The sequence below is a fragment of the Macrobrachium rosenbergii genome, chromosome 54 (assembly GCF_040412425.1).
Source record: "Macrobrachium rosenbergii isolate ZJJX-2024 chromosome 54, ASM4041242v1, whole genome shotgun sequence".
NCBI classification, from domain to species: domain Eukaryota; kingdom Metazoa; phylum Arthropoda; class Malacostraca; order Decapoda; family Palaemonidae; genus Macrobrachium; species Macrobrachium rosenbergii.
This window is the reverse complement of record NC_089794.1, coordinates 47076390-47097041: the sequence shown is the minus strand read 5'-3', so window position 1 is coordinate 47097041 and position 20652 is coordinate 47076390. Positions and strand designations below refer to the sequence as shown.

The 20652-nt window shown below is 36.0% G+C and overlaps 1 protein-coding gene across 1 annotated transcript in view; it reads right to left on the bottom strand.

The window, feature by feature from the left end:
• Window positions 1-20652, bottom strand: part of swm (Zinc finger protein swm) — a 203425-nt gene that overhangs the window by 140529 nt on the left and 42244 nt on the right. Inside the window, 4 exon segments of the mRNA XM_067098233.1 lie at window positions 5771-5857; window positions 5860-5976; window positions 12107-12265; window positions 15688-15881. Of these exon segments, the coding sequence (XP_066954334.1) occupies window positions 5771-5857; window positions 5860-5976; window positions 12107-12265; window positions 15688-15881 (557 nt within the window).

Here is a 20652-nt window from a genome sequence, read left to right as displayed (position 1 = left end):
AGCCAAAGCTAGAGACAAAGCAACAAAAGACCTCACACACATTAAGCAAATTAAAGATGGAAAGGGTAAGGTTCTAACAAAGAGGAGGAAATTAAAAGTAGATGGAGAGAGTATTTTGAAAATCTTCTAAATGAAGAAAATCCCAGGAATATCATTGAGGATGGAGTAGCAAATGAAAGAGAAGTCCCCAGGATTAGTCGGAGAGAAGTGAGGCGGGCACTAAGTAAAATGAAGAAAGGTAAAGCAGTGGGACCAGATGGAATACCAGTCGAGGTGTGGAGGTGCTTTAGGAGAGGAGGGAATTGACATCTTGTGGGACTTGTTCAATAAGATCTACCAGCAGGAGAAGATACCTGACGCCTGGAGAAACAGCCTGCTAGTCCCCATTTACAAAGAAAAAGGGGACATCCAAGATTGTGCCAACTATCGGGCATAAAGCTGATGGCACATACCATGAAAATCTATGAAAGAATAAATAGAGGCAAGGCTAAGGGCTGAAACATCTATAAGTGACGAACAGTTTGGGTTCATGCCAGGAAAAGGAACAACAGATGCCATCTTTGTATTGCGACAAGTAATGGAAAAATATAGAGAAAAAGGAAAGGAACTACATCTTGTATTTATAGATCTTGAGAAAGCATATGATCGATATCAGAGTGCCTAGGCAAGAAGTGTGGAGGTGCATGAGGGAAAAGGTGTCTCAGAAAAATATGTGAGGATTGTAAATGATATGTATAGAGAAGCAACAACACAGGTAAGAAGCTCAGTGGGAACAACAGACAAGTTTGAGGTGAAAGTGGGGACTCCACCAAGGTTCTGCCATGAGTCCCTATATTTTTGATATGGTAATGGATGTGATAGTGTCTGGAGTGAAAGATCAGGTGCCTTGGAGTGTACTCTTTGCAGATGACATAGTGCTAGTGACCACCAGTAAGGAAGAAGCAGACAGAAATTGGAGTTGTGGAGAAGTGCTTTGGAGGACAGAGGCCTAAAGATAAGCAGAGCAAAACGGAATATATGTGGATGAATGGAGGAGACCAAGAGGAAGCATCAACTTAGAGCAGGCAGAAGTAAAAGAGCTACATCCTTTAAGTACCTTGGGTCGTGTGTCACTGATTGTGGAGGGATGGAGGAGGAAGTGAATCACAGAATACAATCAGCTTGGTGCAATTGGAGGAAAACATCAGGTGTGTTATGTGACAAAAGATTTAATGTAAAGATGAAGGGAAAAATGTACAAGAGCATTGTCAGACCTGCGTTGAGGTATAGTTGTGAAACATGGCCTATGAAGAAAGCACAAGAGAGAAAGATGGAAGTGGCAGAAATGAGAATGCTGCGTTGGATGTGCGGAGTGACAAGAAGAGACAGGATAAGGAATGACTTCATAAGACGGACGGTGAAAGTTACAGAAATATCAAAGAAACTGCAACAGAGACGATTACAATGGTTTGGACATGTTATGAGAAGAGAGGAGGATTCTGTATGTAAAAGAACCATGAATATGGAAGTGCCTGGAACAAGGAGGAGAGGTAGACCAAGAATGAGATGGAGAGACACAATTAACAGGGACATGCAGGAGAAGAACGTGGAGTGAGGTAATGCTGCATGATCGCAGAAGATGGAGAAGACTAATAATAAACAGCGACCCCATATAAAGATGGGAAAAGCTGAAGATAAAGAAGAAGAAGATATATATATATATATATATATATATATATATATATATATATATATATATATATATATATATATATATATATATATATATAATATACACACACATATATATATATACATATGTGTATGTGTAGTATATCTTAGTTTAACCAGACCACTGAGCTGATTAACAGCTCTCCTAGGGCTGGCCCAAAGGATTAGATTTATTTTTACGTGGCTAACAACCAACTGGTTACCAAGCAATGGGACCTACAGCTTATTGTGGAATCCGAACCACATTATAACGAGAAATGAATTTCTATCACCAGAAACAAATTCCTCTTGTTCTTGTTCTTCACTGGCCAGTCGGAGATTGATTCCCGACCAACTGAGTGGTAGCTGAGAACGGAACCCGCTCACCCAGCAAGGAACTTTATATATATATATATATATATATATATATATATATATATATATATATAAATATATATATATATGTATATATATATATATATATATATATATATATATATATATATATATATATATATATATATATATATATATATATATATATACATATATACATATATACATATATACATATAAATATATATATATATATATATATATATATATATATATATATATATATATATATATATATATATATATATATATATATATATATGTATATATGTATATATGTATATATATATATATATATATATATATATATATATATATATATATATATATATATATATATATATATATATATATATATATATATATATATATATATATATATATATATATATATATATATATATATATATATTATATATTATATATATATATATATATATATATATATATATATATATATATATATATATATATATATATATATATATATATATAGTGGGGGGAGAGGATCTTGCCCTAATACATAGTCAAATTTCTAACCACAACAAAAGAATATTTCTCAATTACCTATTATTTTTCTCCTTAACCACACATGGAGCAAGAGGAGGAGGAGCAGGAGTGAGAGAAGAATTAACCTAGGCTGTCATGTAGGCTAGTGGAGAAGGAGGAGGAGAAGCAACACCACAAGACAAAAGGAAGAGACTGATTAGGCTTATGGTGTGCCCTAATGAATTGTTTAAATAATCTAATGGCTTCTGGCATCTTCCGATATTAAACAAAACTTTCACCCTCTCATCAGATCACTCCTCATTATCTTCCCATCAAGAAAACCAAACTCTTGCCTCAACAGGTAGGCTAACACACATGGCTATCATGCATAACCGAAACATTCGGTTTCAACAAACTCTTTCCTATATGGCCAAATGCTTTCATCTCTGCTTGTTGTAGATGAAATAATGCAAAATCAGAAAACAAGCACAATACCATACAGGAGAAAATCAGCAAGAAACAGCCAACATCTAATGCCCATTCACACCATCTACACAAGGACACGGCATGAAGAATTCTGACAAGAATGTACATGTTCCAATGCCACCTGGTGGGAAACAGGTGATTACAGACAGTCCAAGTGGGTTAGCTAAGCTTTTTTTTGTTTTATTTTGAATACCGATCACACCTATTGGGATGAAGATACAAGCAAACTTTAACAGTAGGTAAGATTCATTCAAAAAAATTTCTCCTTATATTTAACCAAAACTCAATTCTTCAAATTCCAGCCTTCACATGTATTCACTAAATCACAAGTCTGGCCTATACAATCCCCACATTGAGTATGGCCATCATACTTATGCTTGAACTCCGAGGTGATACTGTCACTAACGACAACCATTTAACAACAGACCATAAATTTTAGGTGTGAAATTCTTTCTAATGGCACTGTTCTAAGAGGAGCAGCCCCCACACTGAATATGGCCATCATACTTATGCTTGAAATCCGAGATGATACTCACTAACAACAACCATTTAACAACAGACCATAAATTTTAGGTGTGAAATTCTTTCTAACAGCACTGTTCTAGGAAGAGCAGTGCCATCAGACAAAGAATGATTCGAAAACTGAAGACTCATTTGAGCTACCTGAAAGTGAGAAGGTGGGAAATGGACAGCCTACCAAACCTGTCAGGCGTAACTGTAAAATTCTTCCTTTGCTGCATCAGTATAGTTACACAACTAGATGAATGCTTGGTAAGTTTTAACAAAATAAAGAAAATGAATATACGCTGATGTAAAAATGCATAATTTGAAGCCTTTACAGGAAAGAGGACCAGGTTATCTAGGAAGCATACCATTAGGCAATGCCCTAAAAGAGATGCATGCAAACTGGTATGTACACTTGGCAAGGAAAGTGAGGATACAGTTTTTTTAATCTTTGGACATATATTGCTAATTAATGCGACATCTCGCAACTTTAGAAGGGGGAAGAGCTTCAGTCTTAATGTGTATGCTTTTTGCTTGACCTCCTATAACTTTCAATCATATTCTACGGTTCTGAAATCATTGATACTTGAATGCAGTAGTAAGCTTTACAGTATTCGTTCAAGTTGTAATATGCAGCGACAGTTCTGAGTAAAATAAACATTTTTCGACATAACCTACAAACTAACCTTACACAAATGAATTTATGACACCACAATGAACGGAATGCTTGCGTAATCGGAAACGCGATCTTCCATAATGAAATCAAGAGTTGAATTTGAGCAATGTCCAACGAAAAACATGAGGAACAATAAAGGAACGAATGCAATGTTGATGAGAGAGAGAGAGAGAGAGAGAGAGAGAGAGAGAGAGAGAGAGAGAGAGAGAGAGAGAGAGAGAGAGTTGCTGTTGTGTAAGACTAGCTCTACTACTCATTTCATTATTTTTTTTTTTTTCATTTAGAGATTGAGCGATACTATACTTGTATAGTATGTTTTAGCAATGGAGAGAGAGAGAGAGAGAGAGAGAGAGAGAGAATTGCTGTTGTGTAAGCCTGGGCCTATATGTAGAGCTACTCATTTTATTATTTTTTTCTTTTAGAGAGTGAGCGATAATATATTTGTATAGTATGTTTTAGCAATGGAGAGAGAGAGAGAGAGAGAGAGAGAGAGAGAGAGAGAGAGAGAGAGAGAGAGAGAGAGAGAGAGAGAGAGAGAGAGAGAGAGAGAGAGACTATGGTAACGTCAAAAAACATCCAGTTACTTGTGTTTTCCCGCTACTCCGCACATCATAGAGAACGCTCTTGCAGATTTAAATAGATTTGGTCAACCTACCCTAGCTGTCACATCATTTACTGCCATTAATTCCAGCTGACCTTTAACACCGTGAAATATATAAATATGAATGTGTAAAAATTAAATAAATTATCATTACCTTGTATGATAATGCAATAATAAGCCTGTTCATAACGGAAAACGAGTAAATATTGCATTCTGATAAACAGTACTACACCGAGATATCCATACACTATCTTTTCCATCTCTATGAACGAAGTCATCTGAGAAATTCTGATTACTTCGGCCATCCATGGTGGTTTTAAGTATCTGAACGTTTTTGTTTTGCAGATTTAATATATATAGTATAATTTGCATTGTATTTTCATATTCTAGAGTAAATTTACTGAGATTATGTGTTTTTTGTAAGAAAAAAATTAAAATTCGATGAACGAAATCTAATGAAAACTGTATCCTCACTTTTCTTGCCGAGTGTACATGATGTACATGTAAACATGCACGCTATAACTTTTAATCTTGTACTCTCTGCCTAAGCTAAATGGAATCTGAGCTTTTATCTTCTGATGTTCAATTATGTATGAATCTTATCATTAATTGCCAATATCACATTGGAATTTAACAAGATCCTTTAATGAACTGACCCCAAGGGATTCTGTGCAAATGGATTATCCATTTGACACACAGTCATTAGGAACCACCTTTATGAGAAAATGGGTTGGTGGGAGTGCTAGTTTGTATATCAGAAACACATGTCTCCAGAACACAGTCCAGTGTAACCTTTAAAGTATGGGATTAGTGTAGGATTAGAGTGCAATCAAGTCATAAAAATATTTTTATTTCCTCTAAAATCTAGCTACAGAATATGGAAAATTTTTAATAAAGATGAGGAAACTAACACTAACCAGGCATCTTACCATACTGCATGTGTCGCATGGGTGGCTGTCTAGGATTTGGCACTCCCTGAGATGCATCAGAGGCTGGAGAATATCCTGTAGAGCCAAGACTCCACCAGGCACAGGAGGTGGTGGAAAATCCATCACTCCTCCAATTCCCTCAAGTACTACTGGGTCTGAGCCATGGTCATATGGACACATATCACCTCGCATGCAATAGCCTTTTTCTGTTAAAATATGAGAAAGTTGGTGTTAAAATATAAATAAGTTAATATCTAAATGCTCTAAAATATGATAAACAGCCGTTCACATAGTGAGACAAAAATTTACTGATAATGCAAAAAATATATATATATACATATATATATATGTATATATATATATAAAAAATAATTTTTACAGGTCTTTCATATTTAAGAACCTGCTAGTTGGCAACACAAAAGGAATTTTCAATATTTCTCTGATTATTCTCATACCCAAAACAGAGAAAATTTACCTGAAAGAGCACACAGAAATATCTTTTTTTAAATCTTCTCTCTTTGTGAAATCTGATAGGACATACAAATATGTAATAATGGCCAGCCCAAGTAATATGAATAAAGAAAAATGGAATAATACCCAACAGGATCCAATGTTTAAGGAAATTACAGACTCGCCTTTGGCAATATGGAGATGGAAAAAAATTTCACCCACTGGCAGCAGAGACAAAAAGGAAAGGAACCCAAAATTGTTTCAACACCTAGCCAAAAGAAAAAGAAAAAAAAGAGGACTTACAGTATACATAAAGAATATGAGCAACTTTTTACACAAGCTGCCTTGAAGTTAATCCCATAAAAAAAGCATATTAAAAGCTACAGTAAACCCCCCGTATTTGCGTTCTCACAATTCACAGACTCACGCATTCGCAGGTTTCTCTGTGGAACATATCTACCCATTAGTCGCGGAAAATTCACCCATACTCGGTATTTTTCACTGAGAAATATTCACTAATTACTGTATTTTTATATAATTTTGATGAATAAATGCACTTTTTGTGATAAAACTATTAAAATACTCAGGTATAAGCATTTTAACAGGGTTTTTCTTGTGTTTAAACTATCAAAATGGGCAGTTCTAAGTGTTTTTAGAGGGGTTTTAAGCATTCGCGGATTTTAGCTATTTGCCAGGGGGTGCGGTACGCATCCTGCGCGAATACGGGGGTGACTGTACATTCCAAAATGAATAATTAATACTGAAAACAGAGAAACACATTACCAATATTAAACCTCAACATGAAACAGGAAGAAAAAATCCCCATCAAAATAACAACTGTATTTTCCTAATCATGTCTACCAATACAAAGTACAGTCTGTGATCTCTATTCACACTTCAGCAATTTAACATCTATAATACTGATAAAGAGGGATGGGCTACACAATCACCAAACAATGGAAGAAATGGAGTGATTATTCAAAATAAAAATTATGAGGAATTAGAAACAATGACCAAAGTGTGAAATTATCCCTTTAATGCCGAAGCCCTATTTACAAAAATGTCTCTCGTATGCCATGAGCGCGTTCCGTGAGTTAGCGCCATCTGCGGAAAAAAGTTTTTTCAAAAATCACAGCACTCTTAGTTTTAAAGATTAAGAGTTCATTTTTGGCTTTTTTTTTTTTTGTCTTTGCCTGAAGTTTAGTATGCAACCATCAGAAATGAAAAAAAATATCATTATCATATATAAATATTGGAATATATGACAGCATAAAAAAACTCAGTATATAATTGTATACAAATCGTGCTGTAAGCAAAACAGTTAAAGCTAATGAGTTAATTTTTTTTAGTTGTATTGTACACTAAATTGCAATGATTTTGGTATATAACAAATTTTAAAACGATCAAAGCAACACAGAGAAAATATTATCACAAAATGATGCATGAATTTGTAACGCCGGACATAAAAAAGTTTTTTTCAAAAATTCACCATAAATCGAAATATTGTGCTAGAGACTTCCAGTTTGTTGAAAAATGAAGCTAATTGATTGAATATTACTAGACTGTAAGTGTTTTAGCTTACAATTTCAGTTTTCGACCATTTCGGTCGAGTTAAAGTTGACAGAAAGTTGAATTTTTTCTATTTATCGTGATTTATATGGAAATATTTCAAAACTGATAAAAGCTACAACCATGAGTTATTTTTTGTTGTATTGTACATGAAATTGCACACAATTTCATATATAAAACTTTATGTAACGACTAATATAAAATGGTGCAAATATTACGACAACGAGACAAAAGAATTTCTGAGATGTTCGGTCGAGTTACCAGCATGAGACGTAAGGAAAATGTTTTTAAAAAATTCACCATAAATCGAAATATTGTGCTAGAGACTTCCAATTTATTGCAAAATGAAGTTAAACGATTGAATATTACTAGAATGTAAGAGTTTTTAGCTTACAATTGCGTTTTTTTACCATTTCTGTAGAGTTAAAGTTGACCGAAGGTTGAAATTTTGGCAGTTATCGTGATTTATGTGAAAATATTTCAAAACTGATAAAAGCTACAACCATGAGCTATTTTCTGTTGTATTCTACATGAAACTGCGCACATTTTCATATATAAAAGTTTATGTAACGACTAATGTAAAACGATGCAAACATTACGACAACATAATGAAAGAATTTCCGAGATGTTCGGCCGAGTTACCGCGCGCAGACGTAAGGAAAAAATTTTTTTTTCAGAAATTTACCATAAATCGAAATATTGTGCTAGAGACTTCCAGTTTGTTGCAAAATGAAGGTACATGATTGAATATTACTAGAATGTAAGAGTTTTAGCTTATAATTGCGTTTTTTTACCATTTCGGTCGAGTTAAAGTTGACCGAAGCTTGAAATTTTGGCAGTTATCGTGATTTATATGAAAATATTTCAAAACTGATAAAAGCTACAACCATGAGTTATTTTCTGTTGTATTCTAAATGAAATTGCGCACATTTCCATATATAAAACTTTATGTAACGACTAATATAAAACAGTGCAAACATTAGGACAACATGACGAAAGAATTTCTGGAGCGGACGTAAGGAAAAAGTTTTTTCAAAAATTCACCATAAATCGAAATATTGTGCTAGAGACTTCCAATTGGTTGCAAAATGAAGGTAAATGATTGAATATTACTAGAATGTAAGAGTTTTAGCTTGCAATTTCGTTTTTTTACCATTTCGGTCAAGTCAAAGTTGACCAAAGGTTGAAATTTTGGCAGTTATCGTGGTTTATATGAAAATATTTCCAAACTGATAAAAGCTACAACCATGGGTTGTATTTTGCTGTATTGTACATGAAATTGCGCACATTTTCATATATAAAACTTTATGTAAAGGCTAATATAGAACAGTGCAAAAATTACGACAAAATGACAAAAGAATTTCTGAAATTTTCGGCTGAGTTACCGCCCGTAATGTAAGAGAAAAAGTTTTTTCAAAATTCACCATAAATCGAAATATTGTGCTAGAGACTTCCAATTTGTTGCAAAATGAAGGTACATGATTGAATATTACTAGAATGTAAGAGTTTTAGCTTACAATTGCGTTTTTCGACCATTTCGGTCGAGTCAAAGTTGACCGAAGGTTGAAATTTTTGTAGTCGACGACGGCACGTCCACTCGGCACCCAACAGACAATTTTAGTCGACATATGATATGTCCAATAGGCGTTTAAGGGTTAAATGTGAAAGTCAGGTTGAGAACCTGTGATAAAGGTAGAAGCAACAGTAGCAGAAGCCACGCCAAAAGTCTTCTACTACGAATGGAGCAAGAAAAGGAGAAGGCAAACACTTTAAAGTCTTACGAATGGTATGAAATGGGAGACTTGACAGTCTACACTAACAGAATGCCCCAAAAAATAATGAAAGGGCAGCAGAAAGGGAAAGGATACTTGAAATATGCATAGAAAAGATAGGTTCAACTCCATCTTCCCTGCTCTTCATAAATATCTGACATCATTCATGCTTTATCAATTGACTCTCAGACAGAACCTGATAAGGAGACTCTCTTTGGCCAAACATTTACCATTGAGTCAAGTCTTCCTAGTACAGAAACTAATAGCTTAAAGGAAGAACTGAAGATATCTGTCTCAAGTCTCCCAAGTACAGAAACTGATAGCTTGCAGGAAGAACTGCAGATATCTGTCTAAGCACAACTGAACCAATTCCTTAAAACTGAGGGGATAGACCAAATGCTCCTCTTCCTTAATAGGAGGCAAAGGAGAATGCTGTCAAGAAGAGCAAGGCCAATAAGAGTCCTCTTCCTCAGGGACAAAAGTATCCCCAGAACCAGATGGTCTAACAAGACCAGGCACTAAAGTTCTCATAATCCACCTGGCAGAAACTTGAAAATCAAAAGCTTTCTCACTGACACCCTGCACGGACTCGCTGAAGCTTCATGTAGATTCACTGACAATTCCGACTCGCAAACACCCATGCGGACTCACCTGTGCCTGAGCGGACTCACCATCATTCATGTGGACTCAATAATGCCCGTGCAGACACAGTGACACCTGTGTGGAGTCGCTAACGCCTCTTGTGGAATCGCTGATACCAGTGCCGACTCGCTGACGCCTGTCTGGACTAGTTGCCAGCCATGCAGACTCACTGACACCTTGTGTGAGCTCGATAACGCCTTGTGCCGCCTCGAGAACACCTCACACAGACCGACAACCCATGTGGAACTGTACGCGGACTTGACACCTTGCAGAAACTGATGAACTAATGGGCAAATGCAAATATCTGCACGCTTAGCCTAAGCTTGAAAAACAGCCCATAAAAACCATAAAAGCCTGGGCACAGACATAACAGTGGCCTTGTCAAAAAAAAAAAATCTTGGATTAATGGTGACCAAAGGGGAGAACTGGTGCAAACACTTACTCTTGAAGCCTAACTACAGACTCAGTGTTGCTAGCGATGGCTGCAGGTGCAATGGCAGCACTCACTATGGATTGCGATTAGTTATCTGGCTCAGACGAACCGCTAGAATAACTGTGGGGCAAAAAAGTCAAACACAAGACCTAGATCTATTGAAAATACAGACCTACCAAAACTGTCCTCATGTAACCACGATCTAACTCTGTCCATGGAGGACCGACAGTATAGGTAGGAGACAGAGGGCACAGTCCTTGAACATTCTAGGATGTTATTCCTCGTCTGGAAACCCCAGGACTACCAGGCCTGTTGACAGTGGTGTCGAGGTGACAGGCAAGACTGTATCCATGGAGTGGCCACAGAAACAAGGGGATACTGTCCCTGCCAATGCACTAGACACATTTGATGCAAACGACAAATTGTTGCACAAAATTCAATTCTAGATTTAACCAAGTTAGTACCTAATTGCATTAAATCTAACCTACTACCCTGAGCCGACATTTGGGTATAGAAAGATCTACATCTACTAGAGAAGAAATTATAGACTTATCACTATCATCTTGACCAGGTGTTAATACTAAAGAAAACCTAGATTCAAGACTAACTGTTCTGGTTGCTCTCTCCTAAGTCTATCCTTCTCTTCTAATTCGGCAATTTATCATCGTATCTATCTCTTCCAAAGAACAATCCTTGCAATGATCACAAAGGTTGTCTGATTCACTATTCACCTGATCTGTGCATAGTTCATGCATACGTATATCTATTAACCCAATTTGGTCTTACAAACACTTGACTTACAAAATCCAACAGATTTCGATAGGGAAGATTGAGAAGAATCCATATTGCAAAATACAGACCAAATTTCAGAGGACTTGTCTAAACGGCCAGTCATATTCACCAACTAGAGAAGAATGATAACCAAAAAATTGCTGCCTTACCCCAACCTTCCAAAGAGTGGGGGTAATTGTTGGGAGGGTTCGTTAACGACTGTTTCAATTTTAACACTTGTTGAACCCGCACCAAGTAGCCGCAGATAAAGGTAATGATAGAGGGCAAGTTTCACCTTAAAAAATGATATCTCTAATCAGTTAGTAACTTTCAGCAGCACAATAAAAGCTTAAGTTTCGGTTATATTTATAAAGTAGTAACCTTTATAAATGACTTAATACTATTGTATCATTCCATTAAATGGCCCAATTCTTCACGAAATAGGTACAATAATAATCTATTTTGGAAGAGACCAACAAACAACTTCACAAAGATCCCACCTAAAATTATCAGATCCATCCTTCTGAACAAGGATAAATTTCTTAACAACTACAGTATATAAAGTAATATAAGTACAACATCTATGGCAGTTAGGCATCCATCCTTAAAGGTAAATGAATTTCTATGTCAAGAAATGAATTTGCACACAAAAATAATCCTTACAATAACTTGCAGTGTGAACAGCATTCATATACTCACCATCATAATCTCGACATCTTTGCTTCTTTGCAGAAACTGGAGTCTGAAAGTCAGGATGTTTAGCAACAACACTTTGAATGACTGTGTTACTTTCAGACCGTGGTTCAACCCTCACATCAGTGGATGGGGAATTATGCAAAGGACTATCGCGCTTCTCATCTGAAACAGTTAAAAAAAAAAGAGTAAGTAAAAAATTTCTCTCAAGTACTTACATTATATTTTGAAGCCCAAACTCTTTAGATTACAAAGTCCCCTAAAATATTTAGCTCTTTATACTATTCTACCTACTATGCTGATGTACAAATACAAGCATGAAAATTTTCCACTTATAATAATTCACACCTAATACAGGCTTCTGAATGGATACTGCCCAAGATGTGAAATCCTATGGTTAAATTGCAACTAAACAAAGGATGGAAAAAAAGCAAAGCACAATCATAAAGAAAAAGTTTAAGAATGAGAAAAAACAAGTAATAAAATTAAGGGAAGAATATATTCAATAAAAACAGTAAGGGATATAAATTACAAGAGAAAGATTAGGTCAACAAAGTTGCTAGAAAAAGTCGTGACCTTAGACCATTACAAAATTCCACCCTGAAAGCCACACATACTTTACTTCCAACAACCTCACAGTCTCCTTACTTTCAGAAAAGATAGCATTAGGCCAGTACACTAAAAGTAAAAATTAGGATGGACTACACATGCCATGGGGACTGAGGTGCAAGGAGTTCCCTCTCCATTACACTGCTTAATTTTTATGACACTGCACCAACAGAACATATTCATACACTATAATAAATCAAGGACACCAATATTTTACACAATCATCATCATCATCACCACTAATCCTTTAAAATCTGATTTCCCCCCTGTAAAGTTTTACATGAAGGAGTTCCCTTTTCTCTCATCTGTCTTATGCACTTTCTGCCTAGGACTTCATCATAACACACAAGAATTTGATTTAACGCCTTTAAACAAGATTCTGAATTAATATATTCTCACAGCTTATGTATCGGCACAGGTTATTAGCTCTATGACCTGGTTTAATTATCTTTTATAATTAAAAATTGGGCCATCCACTTTTCCCATCAAACTCAGATACTAATTTCAAAATTATTTTGTTATTGAACAAAACACACACACAAGAGCTGAACATTTTATCCTCTACATAATGCTATAAAAGGAAAAATGTAATATGACACAAGGTCAAAAAGTGTGAATTACCTAAGTATATACATCACTAACTTCTTGTACTTATTTCTTCTGCACCTGGCCACTTTGACAAAATATCTGAGTACATTAACCCTTAAACGCCGAGCCTCTATTTACAAAAACGTCTCCTGTATGCCGGCGGCGTTCCGTGAGTTAGCGGGAAGCAGAAAAAAGGTTTTTTCAAAAATCACAGCACGCTTAGTTTTTAAGATTGAGAGTTCATTTTTGGCTCCTTTTTTTGTCATTGCCTGAAGTTTAGTATGCAACCATCAGAAATGAACAAAAATATCATTATCATATATAAATATTGAAATATATGATTTGAAAAAAAATTTTTTCATATATAATTTTATACAAATCTTTCTGTGAGCAAAAAGGTTAAAGCTAACGGGTTATTTTGTTTTTCTTTGTATTGTACACTAAATTGAGATGATTTTGGTATATAACAAATTGTAAAACGATCAAAGCAACACAGAGAAAATATCACAAAATGATGCATGAATTCGTAACGCGCGGACGTAAAAAAATGTTTTTTTCAAAATTTCACCATAAATCGAAATATTGTGCTAGAGACTTCCCGTTTGTTGAAAAATGAAGCTAATTGATTGAATATTACTAGACTGTAAGTGTTTTAGCTTACAATTGCAGTTTTAGACCATTTCGGTCGAGTTAAAGTTGACAGAAAGTTGAATTTTTTCTATTTATCGTGATTTATATGAAAATATTTCAAAACTGATAAAAAGCTACAACCATGAATTATTTTCTGTTGTATTCTACATGAAATTGTGCACATTTTTATATATAAAACTTTATGTAACGACTAATATAAAACGGTGCAAATATTACGACAACGTGACGAAAGAATTTCTGAGATGTTTGGCCGAGTTACTGCGCAGATGTAAGAAAAATGTTTTTTTCAAAAATTCACCATAAATCGAAATATTGTGCTAGAGACTTCCAATTTATTGCAAAATGAAGGTAAACGATTGAATATTACTAGAATGTAAGAGTTTTAGCTTACAATTGCGTTTTTACCATTTCGGTCGAGTTAAAGTTGACAGAAAGTTGAAATTTTGGCAGTTATTGTGATTTATGTGAAAATATTTCAAAACTGATAAAAGCTACAACCATGAGCTATTTTCTGTTGTATTCTACATGAAATTGCGCACATTTTCATATATAAAAGTGTATGTAACGACTAATGTAAAATGATGCAAACATTACGACATAACGTGACAAAAGAATTTCTGAGATGTTCGTGAGTTACCGCAACAGACGTAAGGAAAAAGTTTTTTTTTCAAAATTCACCATAAATCAAAATATTGAGCTAGAGACTTCCAGTTTGTTGCAAAATGAAGGTACATGATTGAATATTACTAAAATGTAAGAGTTTTAGCTTATAATTGCGTTTTTTGACCATTTCGTAGAGTTAAAGTTGACCAAGGTTGAAATTTTGGCAGTTATCGTGATTTATATGAAAATATTTCAAAACTGAAAAAGCTACAACCATGAGTTATTTTCTGTTGTATTCTACATGAAATTGCGCACATTTCCATATATAAAAATTTATGTAACGACTAATATAAAATGGTGCAAACATTACGACAACGTGACTTTTCTAAAGAATTTCTGATTGGACGGAAGGAAAAAGTTTTTTTTCAAAAATTCACCATAAATCGAAATATTGTGCTAGAGACTTCCCGTTTGTTGAAAAATGAAGGTAAATGATTGAATATTACTAGAATGTAAGAATTTTAGCTTACAATTTAATTTTTTTACCATTTCGGTCGAGTCAAAGTTGACCGAAGGTTGAAATTTTGGCAGTTATCGTGGTTTATATGAAAATATTTCCAAACTGATAAAAGCTACAACCATGGGTTGTATTTTGCTGTATTTTACATGAAATTGCGCACATTTTCATATATAAAACTTTATGTAAAGGCTAATATAGAACAGTGCAAAAATTACGACAAAATGACGAAAGAATGTCTGAAATTTTCGGCTGAGTTACCGCGCAGGCGTAAGAAAAGTTTTTTTCAAAAATTCACCATAAGTCGAAATATTGTGCTAGAGACTTCCAATTTGTTGCAAAATGAAGGTACATGATTGAATATTACTAGAATGTAAGAGTTTTAGCTTACAATTGCGTTTTTCGACCATTTCGGTCGAGTCAAAGTTGACCGAAGGTTGAAATTTTTTGTAGTCGACATACGGTACGTCCACTTGGCACCCAACAGACAATTTTAGTCGACGTATGATACGTCCAGTAGGCGTTTAAGGGTTAATAATTGATGTTATCAATAGTTTCTATCTTTCTTGGAATTACCATTAAGCAAATATAAATATCAGCAATATTAAACTTGGCCTACCTTTTGGAATGGATTTTGACTTCCGCAGGGGGCTAGAAGACCTTGGAGATCGCCCACGAGTTCTCCTATTTCCTGGACTGAGAGAGCGAGATCTGTTTCTTGACCGTGAACGTCTTTCTCGAGACCTAGATCTACGTGGACTTCTCGATCGCCTTGGACTTCTTGTCCGGGAGCGTGTTCTAGAACGTCTGTACCTATACAAAGAATTAAAAGTGCGACTAACTGGTACTAGTACTGTTAATCTACTTTATAATAATAATCTTACATCAGATCTACTTCTAAGTCTATGCACATCTATTCAGATGAGAATATAGAGGCATTACATTAATAACTATAACTTCAGCTGAGAGGAACAAAAATGGCAAACTGCTGAAAAAGGAATATTATGAATCACAAAGGTTCCTTAAAACAACACAACCAATGCAAGTGTTCTGTAGCAAATAAATAATAATTCACAAAAAAAAAACACTATCAATCCTTCATTTCATCCAACTGGTTTATCACATGAAGGGTAGGTGTTAACCAGTTGCCTTCCCACAGAAGGAAGGATAGCTGTTCACTCATAATTAAACAATTCTTTCAATAACAAACTTCCATCACTCTTTCATGATCTTAGGATGGGTTAAGAAAATTCACAATTACGTATATGTCAGTATATTCACTCTCATAAGTTTTGCCCTCTAATCAAGTTGGTGAAAGCTTCCTTACCAGAGAAAATATACATAGGCTACATATAATTATGGATTCTCTGTACCAAGTCTTTAAAGTGTTTGTAATAGAAATACCTGACCATAAACTTCAAACTGCTGGTCAAGTAAATGCTTTTGTTATCTATGTTTAAAAATATAAATACTTATTTTTTAAATACTCACCTCTTCATTAAATAGCTTTTAATCCCACACAAGCGATAACTTGACAGATTCAAACAAAAAACCAAAACATTTGGTTTTCTATGAATACCCATCTTCTATCCATCTACTTCCGCCAACCCCCACCAGGGGACTCACAAGTACAAACACTTGTAGCCCGTGTCTACTTCTGTCTACTTTATATAATGGAGAGGTAAGTATTTAAAAAACAAGTCTCAAATTATTTACATTTTTTAAATAAACCTTACCTCTCCATTATACAGCTGATTCCCACATTTGAAAAAGGTGGGCAAAGTGGAAATCAGCCTCCCCTTTAAAGGCTGCTTAGTAATAAAATATTTTGTACAAAACATGTGTTTGTTTTAACCAGTGAATTCAATTCATAGGCTATTAATGCCACCTTAGGAGGATTGTCACTCAGGTACGAGATCCTCATTATGAAGATAGCTGAGGTCTCTTTGGAGGATGCCCCCCTTCACCAGAAGGCGGGGTAGGGTTACTGTGCCAAATTCCTACAGAACCAATGATTGATAACTAACAAATACCTATGTACATAAAAGTATACAGTCGACTCCCGGTATTCGCGAAGGATCCATACCACTACCACTGAACAAATAGCTAAAAATCGTGAATACATAAAAACCCTCTAAAAATGCTTATAACTGCTGATTTTGATAGTTCAAAACTCCAAAAAACCCTCTAAAAATCCTTATACCTGAATATTTTAATAGTTTTATCACAAAAAGTGCAGTGAGTCACAAAAATATGGAACCACAGTACTGTAATCGGTGAACATCTCTCCATGAAAAATACCGCAAATAGGCAAATTTTCCGTGAATAATGTGTATATATGTTCCATACAGAAATCCACAAATAGGCAAGTCCGCAAATCCAGAACTGTGAATAGGCGGGGGTCGACAGTGCTTCTAAAACTCAACACTGAGCACCTCCAAGCTTCCCAAAAACCACAAGCAGATCTACCAAATCAGGACATAATATCCCCAGCACAAACAAGAGGAGTTAATGCTCTACAATAATCATATTTAATCTCTGCACCATCAAGATAAACCAAAGTAAATACAGGCAGTCCCCAGTTAACGGCGGGCTCGGTTAATGGCGATCTGGTTTTACGCTGCTTGTCTAGTGACAAAAATCTGCAATTTTCGGCGCCAAAAATCGCTGATTTCCGCTTATTGCCACCGATAATTGGGCACTGGCACCAATACATACCTAACAGAGGCACCGATAACGAAAATCGTCGCTTTTCGGCGCCGATAAGCCCTGAAAATCGCTGAAAATCACTGATTTTCGGTTATCATCACACCCTCAGAACAGAACCCCAGCCGATAACCAAGGACTGCCTGTACAAGATTACCATGCCACTGAATAACTTCAGTATCTTATCCAAGGATAAGTTTTTCCCAATTTAAAAGTTATAGCCATTACTCACATATCCAGCGGCTTACTTGGGCCCTTTTGCGGCCCAGTACTGTCTGTAAGGATTGTTAAAATTGCACTAAAAGGATTAAACCTGATGTGAAGGTTCTGTATTTAGTGATCTGGAAACTGGAGCTTCTGAAGAGTAGGAATGGAATGTCCTTTTCATTACGTCTCTGGTTAAGAACTTTCATGAATGGAATGTCCTTTTCATTAGGTCTTTGGTTAAGAACTTTCATGCTAATTTCTAGCATGAAAGTTCCTGACCAAAGACCTACTGAAAAGGACATTAAATTCCTACTCTTCAGATGCTCCAGTTTCCGAAACCACTAAATACAGAAACTTTACATCAAGTTCAATCCTTTCAGTGCTACTCCAGATTAAAAAAAGATACTGTTGTAGGTAAGGGCCTAGCCCAAAACTGTACCTAGCCCAAAATACAGCAAGATAATTTCCTTGCCTTTAGCAAAGCCTAACTTATCTAAGATTGTGGCTCTAACTCTTTAGCTGTGTCTAGGGTTACTGTGAAGTTTCCAGAAAAACTTCTTTACAGGGAAAATAATGAACTGAAGAACTGCATACAGGTTCCAAGGTTAAGTACATAGCAGAGACCTGGGAAACTCCACTTTAACACCTTGAAAAAAATCTAAATGTCTGTCTTCAGACAAGCCCATAGCCAAAGTCTGCATGGCCCTTTAGCCTTAAAGATTGCTACCAAGAAGTTTCCGCATGTTGTTTACAGAGGTATCAGTGATGGAAAAAACCCTTTGTGGGACCATGACTTACACCCTGACCACTGGTGTTGGCAGAATCGATTAGGTTCTCTCCCAGCACTGAACTAACTCCTTATAAGCTTCCACCGGGGGTTAAAAACTCCTCTTTAATCACCACCGACAAAATCACTTGCTCTGGCTCAAAAAGGAGACTGATTTGGTTGGAAACCTGTTGGCTCAACCAAATGTTCAACATTCTGATCAGGAAAATCTTGTGAAAACTAGAATGTTCCTAAACAATGAGGGAATCGGAAAAAACAAAACAGTAACCAATTGTTTACCAGTAGAAACTCCAGCAACTGGAAAAGGAGTCGAAATCCCAAAACAGATGTTGAGACTACTAACTGTAACGACCTGCCTATTTAAATGGAAGCCAAAATGATAGCATAGTCAAGCATGAGACGTGCACAGATGATAGGAGCACAAACGATAAGAGCGCGCAAGTAAAAATCACACAAGTGATAAGCGTACAGGCAATAGGCACACAGGCGTATGAGTGCAAACTAAACACACACAGGCAACACAAGCACAAGCCACAGACATGCAAGCGATAGGCATACAAGCCAATGGCACATGTGATAGGCGCACAAGCCATAGGTGCGCACGCAATTGGCAATGTCCACAGGCATGCAAGAGATAGGTGCACAAGCAATAGGCACTCATGAGAGAGGATACAAGCTATAGACACACACACACAAACAATAGGCACACAAGCCTTGGGTGTGCACGCAACAGGTGTACAAATCATACGCTCGCAGGTGATGGTGCAAGCCATAGGCGAGTAAGTGATAAGACATGCATGCTCAAGAATGAGGCATTGCAGCAAAATGCACAAATTCGCACTAGATAAAATACTACTGATGCATCAAAACTGGCTGAAAAAATCCACAATACAGTACAAGGGAAAGCTGAAGACATGTCTAGGCTTCTCACTAGAACCTGATACTAATACTAGCCTTAAACCGCAAATGATCCTTAGCTACAGGGGAGTGAAGTGAAACTCATCAAAGCAAATGTAACTTTTCTCAACAAGGCAGCTTAGACTCACTTAAATACTACCAGAAAGAGATGACGCATCACTGCTACCAAGTTGATCCAATATGGTAAAATTAGAGGGGAAAAATGTCAGGAGACTCCTCTTCTTTTTTCCTGAGTGATCATATCAGAGAACAAATTCTGGCTAGAACTGGCACCACTAATGCCGGACCTGGTGCCCTACCAGACCGAACAGAGGAAGAGACAATGGGCACACAGAATCTTGGGAGGGTAGCGCAGAAAAGAAAACACTAATGTTAATAACAATAATAATATCCCATGAAACTTACGCCAAGTGAACATAAAAAATTACTCCATCCTATCAAATATAATGCCCTGAATCGATGGGAAGCTCATTTGAAGTAACAGATTGAAGAGAAGCAGCAGAGGACCTAACCAGTTACTAAATGGGGAGGCATACAAGACGTGCATCCCTTTAACTTAAGTCTTATAAGTATTATCCTCTATAGTTGTTTCTACAACCTAACAAGCTCTCTCTGTGCACAATCAAATGCCACATTTCATTCAACTATGACTCATATAGTTATCCAATCATAACCTTTACCTCAATAAAACTGGAATAATGCCTACTACGGCACCCCTTACCTTACAGGTTCTTACCAAACAAATATGCCAAATATAAAAGAAATAACCAACAGAAAACTGAGTATAATCTGTCGGACTCCTACTGAAACCAGCGACAGAAGTAGACTGAACGACTACGAGTGTTTGTACCTATCAGTCCCCTGGTGGGGATTGGGGGAAGTAGATGGATGGAAGACAGATATTCATACAAAACAGTATTTTCTTATTTTTTTGTTCAAATCTGTCGAATTACTGCTGGCATGGAG